General features: G+C 37.7%; 2 protein-coding genes across 2 annotated transcripts; both read left to right on the top strand.

Annotated features, from left to right (window-relative positions):
- The first annotated feature begins 1160 nt into the window (after positions 1 to 1160).
- LOC137746654 (uncharacterized) lies at positions 1161 to 10888 on the top strand. The gene is made up of 17 exons (XM_068486658.1): positions 1161 to 1397; positions 2139 to 2378; positions 2763 to 2909; positions 3140 to 3218; positions 3397 to 3580; positions 4278 to 4343; positions 4684 to 4923; positions 5922 to 6128; positions 6245 to 6548; positions 7148 to 7307; positions 7699 to 7807; positions 7908 to 8043; positions 8163 to 8218; positions 8300 to 8599; positions 8697 to 8819; positions 9724 to 10407; positions 10546 to 10888. The coding sequence occupies exons 1-17, from the start codon at positions 1262 to 1264 to the stop codon at positions 10714 to 10716; spliced, it is 3342 nt and encodes a 1113-aa protein (XP_068342759.1). The 5' UTR covers positions 1161 to 1261; the 3' UTR covers positions 10717 to 10888.
- Positions 10889 to 12547: 1659 nt separating this feature from the next.
- LOC137748052 (polyadenylation and cleavage factor homolog 5-like) lies at positions 12548 to 13822 on the top strand. The gene has a single exon (XM_068488153.1). The coding sequence runs from the start codon at positions 12548 to 12550 to the stop codon at positions 13820 to 13822; it is 1275 nt and encodes a 424-aa protein (XP_068344254.1).
- Positions 13823 to 14425: the final 603 nt, after the last annotated feature.

The following is a 14425-nucleotide window of genomic DNA, read 5'->3' as shown; positions in this document are numbered from 1 at the left end:
TAGTTTGGTTTAACCAAACTTGGACTACATTTTATTTGATTTGTTTTGCCTTATTTGATAATTGCTTAAACCAAACCAAACTAAACCAAACGAGAACCACCTACTTGGTTTTACACTTTTGCATTTTCCCCTTATTTGTTATCACAATTTTAGTTCAACCCTTAATACCAAAAAGATTAAAATCCTAAACTCATTTGAATTTGATGTAGTTTATCAAAAAAATTCTGAGTCATAGTCTATTACTTTTTTGAATTTACATTATGAAACTCCTTTTATATATATTTGAGGTAATATAACAATATTTTCTCAATGGCTTACAAAGAGAAAAATGATAACCTCCTCTTACACAACCTTGTTTAATTATGTCCATTGTTTTCATTTTAAGAGAGCGTATTTGATACAATCTAAAAAATTACTCTCCCAAGTCCCAACACAATTAATATGATTAGGGTTAAATAACTGACGTGGAAACAAGTCAAGGTACTCAAAATTAAAGTTATAATGCTTAATCAAAAACAGAAAAGTTACAAATGTTTAGTAAAAAAACTAAGAAATAGAGCGACAAACTCTAATTATTTCTCGTTTTAATTCATTCAGTTTGATAGCTAAACTAAAAAAGAGTGCGTATAAGAAAAAAAAGGGTTTAGCTTCCTTTACTAAACCTTTTGGTTCGACCATGCAACTAGCGTGAGTCTTTTTTTTATTTTTTTAATTTTTTAACAAACGATATTTTCTATATTAAAAGAGAGAGTGAACTTAGCTTCACAATACGCTAGCAGTAATGTTGTTCAAAATCACCTTTGGCGAGAATCAAATTTTTTTATTTTTTTTAACAAACAATATTTTCTATACTAATAGGAGGGATGAACTTAGCCTCATAATAAGTTAGCAGTAATGTTGTTCAAACTCTTATGTGACAAAAATCGAATCTAAAATCTCATTTACAAGTGAAAACAAAATAACATTAGACCATAGTGTTTTGAGTCTTAAACGTAGATTATAAATTATAATGCGCTTCAAAACGAACCAAACCAAACCGGCTAATCGGGCCACCGCTACCTGGCACGATCTAATTGAAAGAGAAACGTGCAAGGTTATCCAATTATCCATTATTTTATTTTAACTTTTTGTGAGGGAAATAGCCGAATACAATAATCTAATACCAAGTCACCATTTTCATGATGTTTTACTGCTTCATGAGTTCCACTCTCCCACTCCACTCCACTCCAGTCTGATTGATCCAAACATCTGAGCTTCGGCCATGGCTTCTTCTTTGCCGGGTCAACTCGTTTCCCTGTTAGAGAATGGGCAGCATCATGTGTGGGAGGACCAATCGATCATCAAGTGGCGGAAGAGAGACGCCCATGTCCCTTTACGCTGCCATGAATCAGTTGAAGGTAAACCACTCATGGCATTTCAATTTCAGTTTCTTATTGCTTTGATTTTTTGATTTTCTAAAATTGATATGTTGAATTTGGTTTTTGTAAATTTTAGTTCTAGGTTGACTGATGGAATTGTTTTTTGCTGGGGTTGACTGATGAATGGTCGAAATATAATTCTTTGATTCAGATTCGCATTGCATTTTGGATGTTGTAACGTTCGAATGCATTTCGCTAAATTGTTTACGTGAATTTGAGGTTCTACACGCAATACATATCGTAAATGATGATGATTTAGTGATTTCATGTAGAATCACACAGCTTTGAGTATTTGTAATACGTATGTATATGCAAGCTCATCAGTTGGGTTAACATATTTGGACTACGATTTTTGTTGAAGTTTTGATACATAAGGTTTTCAGTGTAAATGCTTTTTCTCAAATATCTAGAGTGAATAGTTGTTGGAGCATGGTTGTGATGCAGATTTGTATTATCGTACATCTCTCATAAACTGCATCATGATTTGGTATATGAGCATGGTGTTGCATATTGCCAATAGTAGGTTGGGGGCACTAGCCGCAGTATGCATGATAGTACACGTAACTGGGTAGGATTAGGAACATGGGAAAGAAAACGCAGAACCTAATTGGTTCAATGTCGGACTGAGAGGTTTGGGTGCTTGATTCAGGAGCACCATCATCTAGTTCTGATTGTATGGCTTACTTTTAGAAGATATCTGATGTTGTTTATGTTGTGCAGGGTCTCTTAAATATTGGTATGAACGCAACAAAGTGAGTTTTGTGGTCTCCAACTCTGCTGTTTGGAATGATGATGCTGTTGTTGGAGCTCTTGACAGCGCGGCTCTTTGGGTCAAGGGCTTGCCTTTTGTCAAGTCCTTGTCAGGCTATTGGAAATTCTTCTTGGCTTCCAGTCCTAAAAATGTTCCCTTAAATTTTTATGACTCTGCATTTCATGATATACAGTGGGAAACTTTGCCTGGTAGGCATATATGATCTTTCACTTTTTCTTCTTTGTATTTATATGGTGTGTTGTGTTGGAGTGTATAAGTGATAGTTGGCTCGCATCCAATCAAGTTCTGGGGAGTAATGGCAAACCATGAAAATTTGTCAAGATATATGTATATCTGTAACTACCCAGAATTTAAGACCTACCTCTTAGGGAGAGGGTTAGGATCACGCCCATGATTCCATATTTATCTTTTCATCTTCATTTTTAAAAGAATAGGAAATTTAATAGTATTTTTATATTCTTAGTTGTTTATATCCTTATTCCTGTTTATGTTGTTCACCGATCATGATTGCTCCATGTCTAGGAAATGCAATTTTCATCCGACTCATAACTTTTTTTTCTCTAATGGAACAGTTCCTTCAAATTGGCAGATGCATGGATTTGATCGGCCTATTTATACAAACGTTGTGTATCCATTTCCACTGGATCCACCTTTTGTTCATGTGGAGAATCCTACTGGCTGTTATAGGACATACTTTGATATTCCTAAAGAATGGAATGGTATGATCAATTTGAATGCATTACTGATCAGTGATGCTTTTGAATTCTTTTATTTTTTGTTCTTTGTTTCCCTCTGTTTTTGGTTTCCTGATCTGTATTAAATCAAACCTGTCCTGTGCTATAACTTGTATGCTTCGAAATAGTCTTATTTTCAACTTTGGTAATATTTTAAAAGTAACCATTTTAAATGTAATTGTATGACATATTGACATGTGACTAGCATTTGACAGGCCGCAGGATTTTTTTGCACTTTGAAGCTGTTGATTCTGCTTTCTGTGCGTGGGTGAATGGGGTCCCGATAGGATATAGGTAATTATTTAATGGCTTTTTAATCATTAGCAATAAGTGCATTTGTTGATCTTGTAGATTGTAGCACTCAGAGCATAGCAATGTCAAAATGAAGATCATTTTGTGCTTATAAGGGATGCATGGTTAGGTAGGAATCTATATCAGATACATTAACAAGCTTTATTTCGTGCTAGGTCAGTCAGGACAGCAGACTTCCTGCTGAATTTGAAATCACCGATTATTGTTACCCATTCAGTACGGACAAGAAAAATGTACTAGCTGTTCAAGTTTTCAGATGGAGTGATGGATCTTACCTTGAAGATCAAGATCATTGGTGGTTATCTGGCATTCATCGTGATGTGCTTCTCCTTTCCAAGCCACAGGTTCTATAATCTTCTTGCATTTGTGTTCTTTTCTTTTAAATACCAATATACTGTGTGATTGGCTTTTCTTGGAGCTATTACATAGCGGGAGACTGGGGACAATCATGTATGCATTGATGATTTGCATGGCTGCTTCTCTACAATAAGATCATTCCATCTCTTCTATTCGCATGTCAGTGTGCGCATGCTTATTGATGAAATTGAGGTTCCACCATAAAACCAATTGGCAATATGGGGAGTAGCCCAAGACCATATAAGCACATAGCAAATCTTGTCTCTCACCGATGTGGGACAACTCTTAACACGCCCCTGCACGTGTGGTGTAGTTTCAAGCCTACACGTGGACAACAAGTGGGGTGATGTGGAGCGCGTGTGGCCCTTTTTGGCTTCACATGAGGACAACCCGCTCTGATACCATGATGAAATTGGGGTTCCACCATAAAACCAATTGGCAATATGGGGAGTAGCCCAAGACCGTATAAGCACATAGAAAATCTTGTCTCTCACCGATGTGGGACAACTCTTAACAGTCATGACCTAGTTCATTAATTTGCTAACACATATTTTACTTTGATTACACATATAGGATTATCTCAACTATTTCCTCATTAATTTGAGTAATGCAAACTGCTATTTGCTGCTAACATAAGTTAGAGCATTGCATAACATTAAATCCTAAAGTATAACTGATGTGCAGGTATTCATCGCAGACTATTTTTTCAAATCAACTCTGGCCGAGGATTTTTCTTATGCAGACATACAGGCAAGTATCTACTAATCGAGGAAGGATGTCTTTGTTTTTAATGAGTAATAAAAACAAACAATGTTTTATAGTGTTGTCTGGATGAACCTCTTGCACATTGCTGGACAATAGTTTGTAACCCATTGACGTTTCTTGTTGATTATATTTTTGTTATTCTCACTTTTTACTTTGATTATCATAATATCTGTTAAGTTTACACTGTAACTGATTTATCCGTCAGCCTCTTGGAATATACCCTTTTATCAATATGATGAGATTATGTTCTTCTTACTGCTATTTAACTACATGGAGAAAATTTTAATTCTTTATTTATTTATTTTCTTTTTGCATTTTTTACCAGGTTGAAGTGAAAATAGATAACTCCATAGAAACATCTAAAGATAGTATTCTTCCCAACTACACAATAGAAGCTTCATTATTTGACACGGCTAGCTGGTACAGTACTGATGGATATGCTGATCTGGCCTCATCTAATGTGGCTAGTTTAAAGCTTAATCCCTCACCCAGCACAAGCCTTGGATTTCATGGTTATTGGCTGGAAGGGAGACTGGAAATGCCGAGGCTTTGGTCTGCCGAGCAAGTAAGGACACTTCATTTGTTCTTTCATTTTGTTTCTTCCTGTCTTGTTCTTAAGCTAAAGGCAGACCATTTTAAGTTATATATACCTTTTTACTTACTAGTATTCATTGAGTGATGATTTCCAAAAATGTCTGTCAAGTGCTGGAGGTACCCGGGCACTGTGAATATTTTAACCTAACGTGTAGTATTTGTGTGTGCTGCACCTTTTTGTTTTCTAACTTTGCTTTCTTGTTCGAGATATGTTGGAAGAAATGTCTTGTTGAATTATAACAGCTTACAGGATAAGTAGATTTTTCTTTTTCACATGACAACAGAGTTTGTGAATACTAGAGATTACAACTTTCTCCCTTACTCAGCACGCCTCAACTAAACATGAGTTAGGATTAAGGGTTATTCAAGTTGTTTGAGAATATGGCATTGGTTCTTTCCTACATGTTAGTCAAGTTCTCGTTTGACTTAAGCATAAAGCAGATAGATCACTTGAGCACAGTAGTATACACCCCTGACTGGGGATGCTCTAAGAGAGTTCTTAATAGGGCAGGACGATAGAGCAGATCACAATTAATATATACTATACATTGGCCATAGATGAGTTTGTAGCAAAGTTTGTCTTTCTTAATACCATTGCCTTTAAGAACCTCTAATGCTTTCAGTGATGCTGTACTGAATATTAAACAATTTGAATCTGTGGTTCAATTTTAGTTGCTGTCATTCCACTTCTCTTTTATGCTAGAAAGAAAGTATATGAATCAGATTTGAGACAGTAAAGGGAATAAAGCTTGTCGACTGTCTATTTATGTTTCACAGATGATTTGATGATCTTGTGTTATAGTATTTGCTTTTGAATGCTTTTGACTTCTATCCTCTCTCTCTCTCTCTCTCTCTCTCTCTCTCTCTCTCTATATATATATATATATATATATATATATATATATATATATAATATATGTATGTATGTATTGCATCCAAGTGTCTCAACTGATTGTTTACCATCCACAGCCAAATCTGTACACACTTGCTGTTATATTGAAAGATGCATCTGGTAACCTCGTGGACTGTGAATCATGCCTCGTAGGCATACGACAAGTATCAAAAGCCCCCAAACAGCTGCTTGTTAATGGGCGTCCAATAATAATAAGGGGTGTAAACAGGCATGAGCATCATCCACGTCTGGGAAAAACAAACATAGAATCCTGCATGGTTAAGGTGACACATATTTTAGTTCCCTTCGTTTATTCTCTGCTTGCCTACTTGATCGCCAACTTGAGGGGGTGGTTCTGTTTATTACGTTCATGAAGTTTTCATCTCTGTTTTGTGTACAGGATTTGATTTTAATGAAGCAATATAATTTCAATGCTGTGAGAAACAGTCATTATCCCCAACATCCCCGTTGGTATGAGCTTTGTGATTTGTTTGGCATGTACATGATAGATGAAGCCAACATCGAGACCCATGGTTTTGATTATTCTGGGCATGTGAAGCATCCTACATTAGAACCAAGCTGGGCTACTGCAATGATAGACCGTGTGATAGGCATGGTTGAGAGAGACAAAAATCATGCTTGCATTTTCTCCTGGTCCCTAGGAAATGAAGCGGGATATGGACCTAATCATTCTGCTTCAGCCGGTAACCATTTTCCTTAAACATCCTTATTTTGGTCGAGCTCCAAAGGAACTTATATAGGGAATGTCATACTTGTTCAAGAATTATATGTTTTGAATTAGCTGGTAACTTAAATTTTTTGGGTAAACTTCTTAAATCCACAATACGATTCCCAAATGATTCTTTCTTCGAAAATAGGCTATTGGGAATCACATTGTGCGTTTAATAGGTTTACCTTGAAATAATGGTGATGAACTTGCGTTCAATAATTTTGTAAATAAGGAAGTAATAGCAATCATTTGGGAAGGGGCTTTACACTAGGGAATATGAATTTTGTCAAAAGACAGAAGCATGCACTCTAATTTTGAATAATTCAGAAAATATTAAAATTCTATTAAAAGTTGGGTAAGCCAATCAAGATCACTTTGTCTATAATTTGGGTTACTTTCCTTGTCTATCTGTACTTTCCTTTCCAATTTTTAAAATGTTAACATTTCCTATTACAAAAAAAGTTTAGATCACGTTTTGTCCATGGAATTTAATTGAAGTTGCTTCCAATGCATCTTTATTTGTCAACCTTTTCCTACCACTCATTGTTTACGATACTTGAATCTTGAATGTAGGCTGGATTCGTGGCAAGGATCCCTCACGGCTGTTACATTACGAAGGGGGTGGATCCAGAACTCCATCCACAGATATTGTATGTCCCATGTATATGCGGGTCTGGGACATTGTGAAGATTGCGAAAGATCCAAATGAAACACGTCCTTTGATATTGTGCGAGTACGTAAATTTACTATTTCTTTTACTATTGTTTGAGATAAGTTGATTTTACCATACTCCCATAGTTAGAACATGAGTCAACTTATATTTATATTTGGCACTTCTCTGTCCTCACATTTGGCGCCTCTTCACTAATAGAGTCCAACATGCGAAATTCAATTATTTAGGGAGGTTGCAATTATGGGGATTTACACTGATGATTGCTTGGTCTAATACTATGATCAAGTTTGTTGCTTTACCACTACTCCGGAAAGCTTTAGCTATTAGATATAGTCCAATAATTGTTCTGTATCAAACATGTTATTTATTCTGAAAAGTTATACAAGATGCCTCGGTTTATGCTCATAGAAATCAAATTTCTTCACTTAAAACCACGATAAAATAATGGCAGGTATTCACATGCAATGGGAAACAGCAGTGGCAATATACATAAATATTGGGAAGCAATTGATAGCACATTTGGTCTCCAAGGAGGCTTTATCTGGGAGTGGGTTGATCAGGTAACGTATCCTTGGTATGAGAAATATACTGATGATCATCAACATTATGTTAAATATTGGATTCCATTAGGGGATAATAGATTTTTATCATTGTATACAGGGCCTATTGAAGGAAGGTGCAGATGGTAGTAAGCATTGGGCTTATGGGGGTGACTTCGGAGATGTTCCTAATGATCTAAACTTCTGTTTGAATGGCCTTGTATGGCCAGATCGAACTCCTCATCCTGCAATGCATGGTAAGCTGATAATTTACGATAAACGTACAAATACCATTGTCCTCAAAGTTCTTTAAGATAACATTTGTTCGTCATTTATCTATTAAATCATTGCTTGCTGCTTTGATTATTATCTTCAGAAGTCAAGTATGTGTACCAACCAATCAAGGTTTCATTCAGGGAAGAAGCAGTAAAGGTACTTTTCACATATTTGTGTTTGCTTTATTCTTTTTCTTTCTTTTTATTAAATGTTTCTGTAACCGATATCACCTCGCAGATAACAAATACTCACTTTTATGAAACAACACAAGGATTGGAGTTCAGCTGGTCTGCTCATGGGGATGGATATAAACTTGGATCTGGAATTCTGCCTCTTCCTTTGATTGAACCTCAGAAGAGTTTTTCTATTGAGTGGAAGTCAGCTCCATGGTATCCTCTATGGACTTCATCATTTGCGGAGGAATATTTTTTGACAATAACTGCTAAGCTCTTGCATTCCACAAAGTGGGTTAAAGCTGGTCATGTCATCTCATCTACACAAGTCCAGTTGCCTTCCAAGAGAGAAATTGTTCCTCATGTAATTGTTTTTTTCTTAATACCTAGTTAGGCGATAAGAATGAATCTTACAGCTTTTGTCATATAAAACAATTTTTACAACTGGCCTTGCTTTCCAGGTCATCAAGACTAAGGAAGCTACATTCATCAGTGAAATTCTTGGGGATACAATTAAAGTGAGTCGGCAGAACCTTTGGGAGATAATATTGAATGTTAAAACGGGAGCAGTTGAAAGCTGGAAGGTATTCTCACCTTTTTCTATTTTCTTGGTGATAACACGTTTTATTTTTTATTTACAAAAATTGTTTGATAACAATTTCATCCATCCCTCCAAGAAGTCTTCAGTGTTTGGATAATACATTATATACTATGTTGTCACGTTCCTGTTTCCGATAAACCAGCATCCATTCTTACCATACTGAGACTATTTCTATTTGGAACTTAATTATATGAAGTACATACGGTTTACATGTGAACGGGTGGGACTCTATCACGGGTCAGAAATGGAAATCCATCTGTTACGGCCTTTTCATGTTATCCTCTATTCTGTTACATGGTCAGACTAGAGTGTCATTTCGGGGAAGATATCTGGGATGGGGAATCCTGTTTTAGTGCAATTTTTCCTCGTCTCCATAGGAATTCTTGGTTTAATAATGCTTCTATTGCTTGCATCTTTGTTCCCTTCTTTGTCCCCACCGTTGATTTTCAAATTCCATAGGATTCCTCCCTCCTATTCTTGATTGAGAACATTTCATTATCACATTTAGACTTGTAAAGAAGGCTTAGGTGTCTAGTGCAAGTTTTTTTTAGAATACATTAATAATGGATCATTCCATTACCATCTCTATTTTCCACCTGTCTCTAGTGATTTGGGATCTGTTTCTTCTTAGTTTCCTGACTGCTCCTTCTTTCTTGTAAACTTGGACTGAAGCTGCTGCATCTTAGGGTTTATATTGCATTTGCCTAGTTACTGTTCTGTTTGTTAGGATAACTGTATTACTTTATTTGTTTTCTCTGCTAAGGATGTTCTGTCTCATGTAGATAAAGGGTTGTAAACTTTCTTATGTTGGGGCTCTTAGATTGTAGATCTCAATTTGCGCTAACACTCATTCTGAATCCTATTTTTTAAAACAAAAAAAATGGTAGGTTGAAGGAGTTTCTTTGATGACGAAAGGCATATTTCCATGTTTCTGGCGAGCACCCACAGATAATGACAAAGGAGGAGGTGACAGTAGTTATTTCTCCTTGTGGAAAACTGCTCATATTGATAGCCTCAATTATATCACCAAAAGCTGTTCTATACAAACTAAGACTGACCATCTTGTGAGAGTAGCTGCAGTTTTTCTTGGTGTTCCCAAAAGTGAGGAGGGCTCTTTATCCAAGGAGGAAAGCGCATTAATTGAGATTGATGTGATTTACACAATTTACGGTTCAGGAGATGTTGTCGTTGAATGCAATACAAGACCAAGTTCGAACCTTCCACCTCTGCCACGTGTTGGAGTTGAGTTCCATTTGGATAAGTCGATGGACCAGATTAAATGGTATGGAAGAGGACCGTTTGAATGCTATCCGGACAGAAAAGCAGCTGCTCATGTTGCGGTCTACGAGCAGAATGTGGGCGATATGCATGTCCCTTACATAGTTCCTGGGGAATGTTCAGGTAGGGCGGATGTTAGATGGGTGACATTTCAAAACAAGGTTGGTTTCGGAATCTATGCTTCAATATATGGCAGCTCTCCACCTATGCAAATAAATGCAAGTTATTACACCACAGCTGAGCTTGACCGTGCAACGCACAATCACGACCTTGTCAAAGGAGATGACATTGAGGTAATTTCTTTTGCGTTTTTAGTTAGTACCTCTCATTTCAGTACAAGTCGATTTGTCTCAGATGTCCATTGTATTTAATACGAGTATATATAAAGAATGGTTTACGGTTTAGGGTGCTTACGGTCTATGGTGCTACAGGTTCATCTTGATCACAAGCACATGGGCCTGGCTGGGGATGATAGTTGGTCCCCCTGCGTCCACGACGAGTATCTGATTCCTGCTGTTCCGTATTCATTCTCAATCAGGCTGTGCCCAATAACTCCAGCAACCTCTGGCCTCGACGTCTACAAATCTCAACTTCAATACTAAAAGTACCGAATGCTTGACAATCTACGTACATGGTTATGAAATAAAGATGTTTTCCTTCTCTATGTTAACTTGTTGGAGAATATAAAGGAAAACTTGGATTGTAATATGCTGATCATGTTCGTTATACAACCTTTGTTTGATGTTTGCGAAAGTACTCGTTCTTTGGCTAGCATATTTACTGATGACATCTCTCAGAAAAGGACTCGCCATTTCTCAAGTCGAAAATCTTACTCTCGCTAGGTATCAAAACGCGCCTTGGCGGCTTACGACTGTGAAACCCGAGCTTCAGTTGTCCATGGGTGCTTCCGTTGCAATTGATTGAAGGCCATAGTGACTAAACCTAGATAGACTGCAGAAAAATGATAAGAAATTGAACTACATGATAATACCAAGTCTAATGCTGGAACAACCAAAACCAAGATAATGCAAACTCTTGGGATCCGTTTGTTACACTGTGTAAAGTGTGACTACCTTGGCTAAGACCAATAACCCACGTTTGGTAAAGGCCGGGACTAGTTTAAATGAGACTAGGTCAGACTAACACCGGCCCTGCGCCTTGCTAAGTGGAGTTATCTAGTCCCACCTGTGAGCTCGGTATTAAGCGGGATTAGACGTCGATCGGTGTGGGAGATGAGCATAGGGTGTGCGTGATAGCCCCATCAACCCAACTAAAACATCTTTATTTTATTTTTTTTAATAGGAACATACGATATTATCTGTACTATGGGGAGAGGAGTGGGCTAAGCCTCACAATGGGCTAACAATAATGTGGTTCAAATTTTTATTTGACGAGAATTGAACCTAAAACTTCTCACTGTGAAGAGAAATACTACTAGACCTGTACTAAGTGACTGCCCAACTAAAACATCTAATTACATGTATACCTTCAAAATTCAGCTCACCCGGGTTTTGTATGCTAGATCTGTCCCCAGTGTGGGAGATGAGTAGAGAATGAATCTAACTAGGGCAGCACCGCATCTGCAATCCCTAAAGATAATTTCTCTTTAAAATTGCCTCTAAATCTTGATTTCGTTTAAATTTATAACCAATTAAATTGAAATAGGTTGAATTTCGGGTCTTAACGAGTGTCTATTGTGCAATTACTGAATACTAAGCCAATTCAGCTTAATCCCATTAGCAATTTTGTGGTCCGGGAGTCATTATCTAACCTGCCAATAAACAAAACAGCTTGAAATTTGAAAAATAAAATATTATATTAATTTTTTTTTTCAAGCTACCGTTGTAGAAAAAAGCGCGTACATTGTTTTTTGGGTGAAAGAGGGAAAGCGCGCATTATACATCAATTGCTCTCGTCAGTCTTCTTCCACGTTCTTACGCTTGCAATCTTCCACTCCGTCGATTCCCTTTCCTTGTGCTATCTACAAACGACGTCGTCGTCTTCGATTCCGGCCCCTGGTTCTGGCTTCTCTTGCCTTCGCCGTGGCTGCCCATTCCGTACCGTGAGAGACGGCCGGCGATTTCATCAAAACCCACCACCACCGTCGGCGATCAAAGATACGTTCTAAATTTTGAATTCTTTTATTCTAAGTTTTTGGATTTCGTTTTTTGTTTGTTATACTTCAATTATATAATTTTGCGATTGCTTTTAGGGTTTGGTTGGATTTTCCTAGTTGATTTGGGATTTCCTGTTATTCCTAGTAGAATTAGGTTTCCTATCAGAATTGGGATTTGATTGTTACAATATATATTGCTCACATTTTTGGAAAGTAAAATTGCTGCCTAGTGCTTTCTCTTTCTGTCACCCAAAACAGATTACTGAGTAAACTACAACTGCGAGATTTCAATTTCGGTTTCGGTTTCGATTTCAGATATGTTATCTGTTAGGGCATCCCCGTCTCCGTCTGGATCTGTGTTTGATTGTAAACTTAATGGAGGAGCAATTGATCGGAAAGATGAGGGACCCAATTATGATTGCCGTAGGAAACGCTATTTTGATGGTAGTCAAAAAAGGCCAGGGCTAGGGTTAGGGTTTGACACTGCCACTTGTGCTGCACCTGCATGTCATAATAACCGCAGTAATGGAGGACTTGAACATCAGAGACCTAGGGCTTTCGATGACGGCGCATATGGAAAAGACGGTAGTAGGGTTGCTCAATTGCAATCTGGGGCAAATCGTAATTTGGGTTCTGACTACCCTCCTCAGCAAGCCTGCCAGATTATGCCTTTCCAGATGCCCTTTGTGGTGACTCATATATCAGTGCCGTCTTCTACTTCTAGTGTGGACTCTCAATCTCTCATGCTGGTGCCATCTGTGGATTCAAGGCCTCATGTAAACGTGCATAATTCTCACCCTCCCGCTCCCACTGTGCACTCAATGTTATCTATGCAGCAGAATCAGAGAAATCAAGGCCCTTTTATTGTAAAACAAGCCATGCCACTTCTACCACCAGGTCCCCCTCCTTCCCCACAAGACATATTTTTGGTTCAGAACCCTTATCCAGTTGCCACTAGCAACCAGCCCAGCATCAGTGCATATTCTGGTTTGATTACTTCTCTCTTGGCCCAAGGTTTGATCTCAGTGACAAATCAAACCCCGCCCAAGGTTTCTTTAGGAGTTGAGTTTAAGGCCGACCTTCTCAAGGTGCGTCATGAATCTGTAATAACTGCTCTATACGGTGATCTTCCAGGACAATGCACAACCTGTGGCCGTAGGTTTAAGTGCCAAGAAGAGCATAGTAAGCATATGGATTGGCATGTAACCAAGAACCGTATGTCTAAAAACCGTAAGCTGAAGCTCTCTCGTAATTGGTTTGTGAATATGAGCTTGTGGTTTATTGCTGCAGAGGCATTGTGTACTAATGCAGCTCCTAAATTTATATCTACTGAGACCACTGTGGAAAAGAAGAATAGTGATGAAGAAGTGGCTGTTCCTGCTGAAGAAGATCAGACTTCGTGCGTGTTATGTAGAGAGTGCTTTGATGATTTTTATAGTCATGAGAGAGAGGAATGGATGTATAAAGATGCTGTGTACTTGAATGCACCTGAGGGATCAACAGAAGGCATGGATAGGTCAGAGTTGGGTCCTATAGTGCCTGCTAAATGCAGGCAAGAGGGTAGTCAAACAAAACGGTTGCGGAGGAGTTAGCATAGTGGTTTCAAGAAGTAGATGAACTAATTCACAGCATCTAGATATATTTGAGAAGATGATTTAGAGTTCGGAGTGTAAGAAAAGATTTAAGGCTTGTTCATAGGCAGAGAGCATATAAGTTGTTCTTATTGATTGTTTTTCATGTACAAACCATGATTCAAGTTTAATAAAGTCGATATATTTTCCCATCTTTTCCCATCTTTTGCTTCTATGCTATTTATTCTCTCTCTCTCTCTCTCTCTCTCTCTCTCTCTCTCTCTCTCACACTCTCAACCGTACTAATCTGTCCTTGCCATCTTTAACTTGAATTGTTTGGCTGATAAGTAACTTCAGCTATTTATAACTTTTGCATCTTCTGGATTTATGTCATTAATCCCAGCCGTCTATTAAAAAATGTTCATTTAAATACAAAATACTACGTGGTTGCGATCATTTATGTGCTTGTGGGGTGAGTCTTATTTGAGGAATCTCTCAATTGAAGCTCCTTCGACATTGACATGCACTTACAATTAAATCTAAAGAATTTAAGTATCTTTCCAAGCAAACAAGTGATTTCACTTTGAAAACCTTTGGAGGATCAAATGTGTGACAAAAGGACAC

Source organism: Pyrus communis, chromosome 10 (genome assembly GCF_963583255.1).
Source record: "Pyrus communis chromosome 10, drPyrComm1.1, whole genome shotgun sequence".
NCBI lineage: Eukaryota > Viridiplantae > Streptophyta > Magnoliopsida > Rosales > Rosaceae > Pyrus > Pyrus communis.
This window is presented reverse-complemented; position numbering and strand designations above follow the sequence as displayed.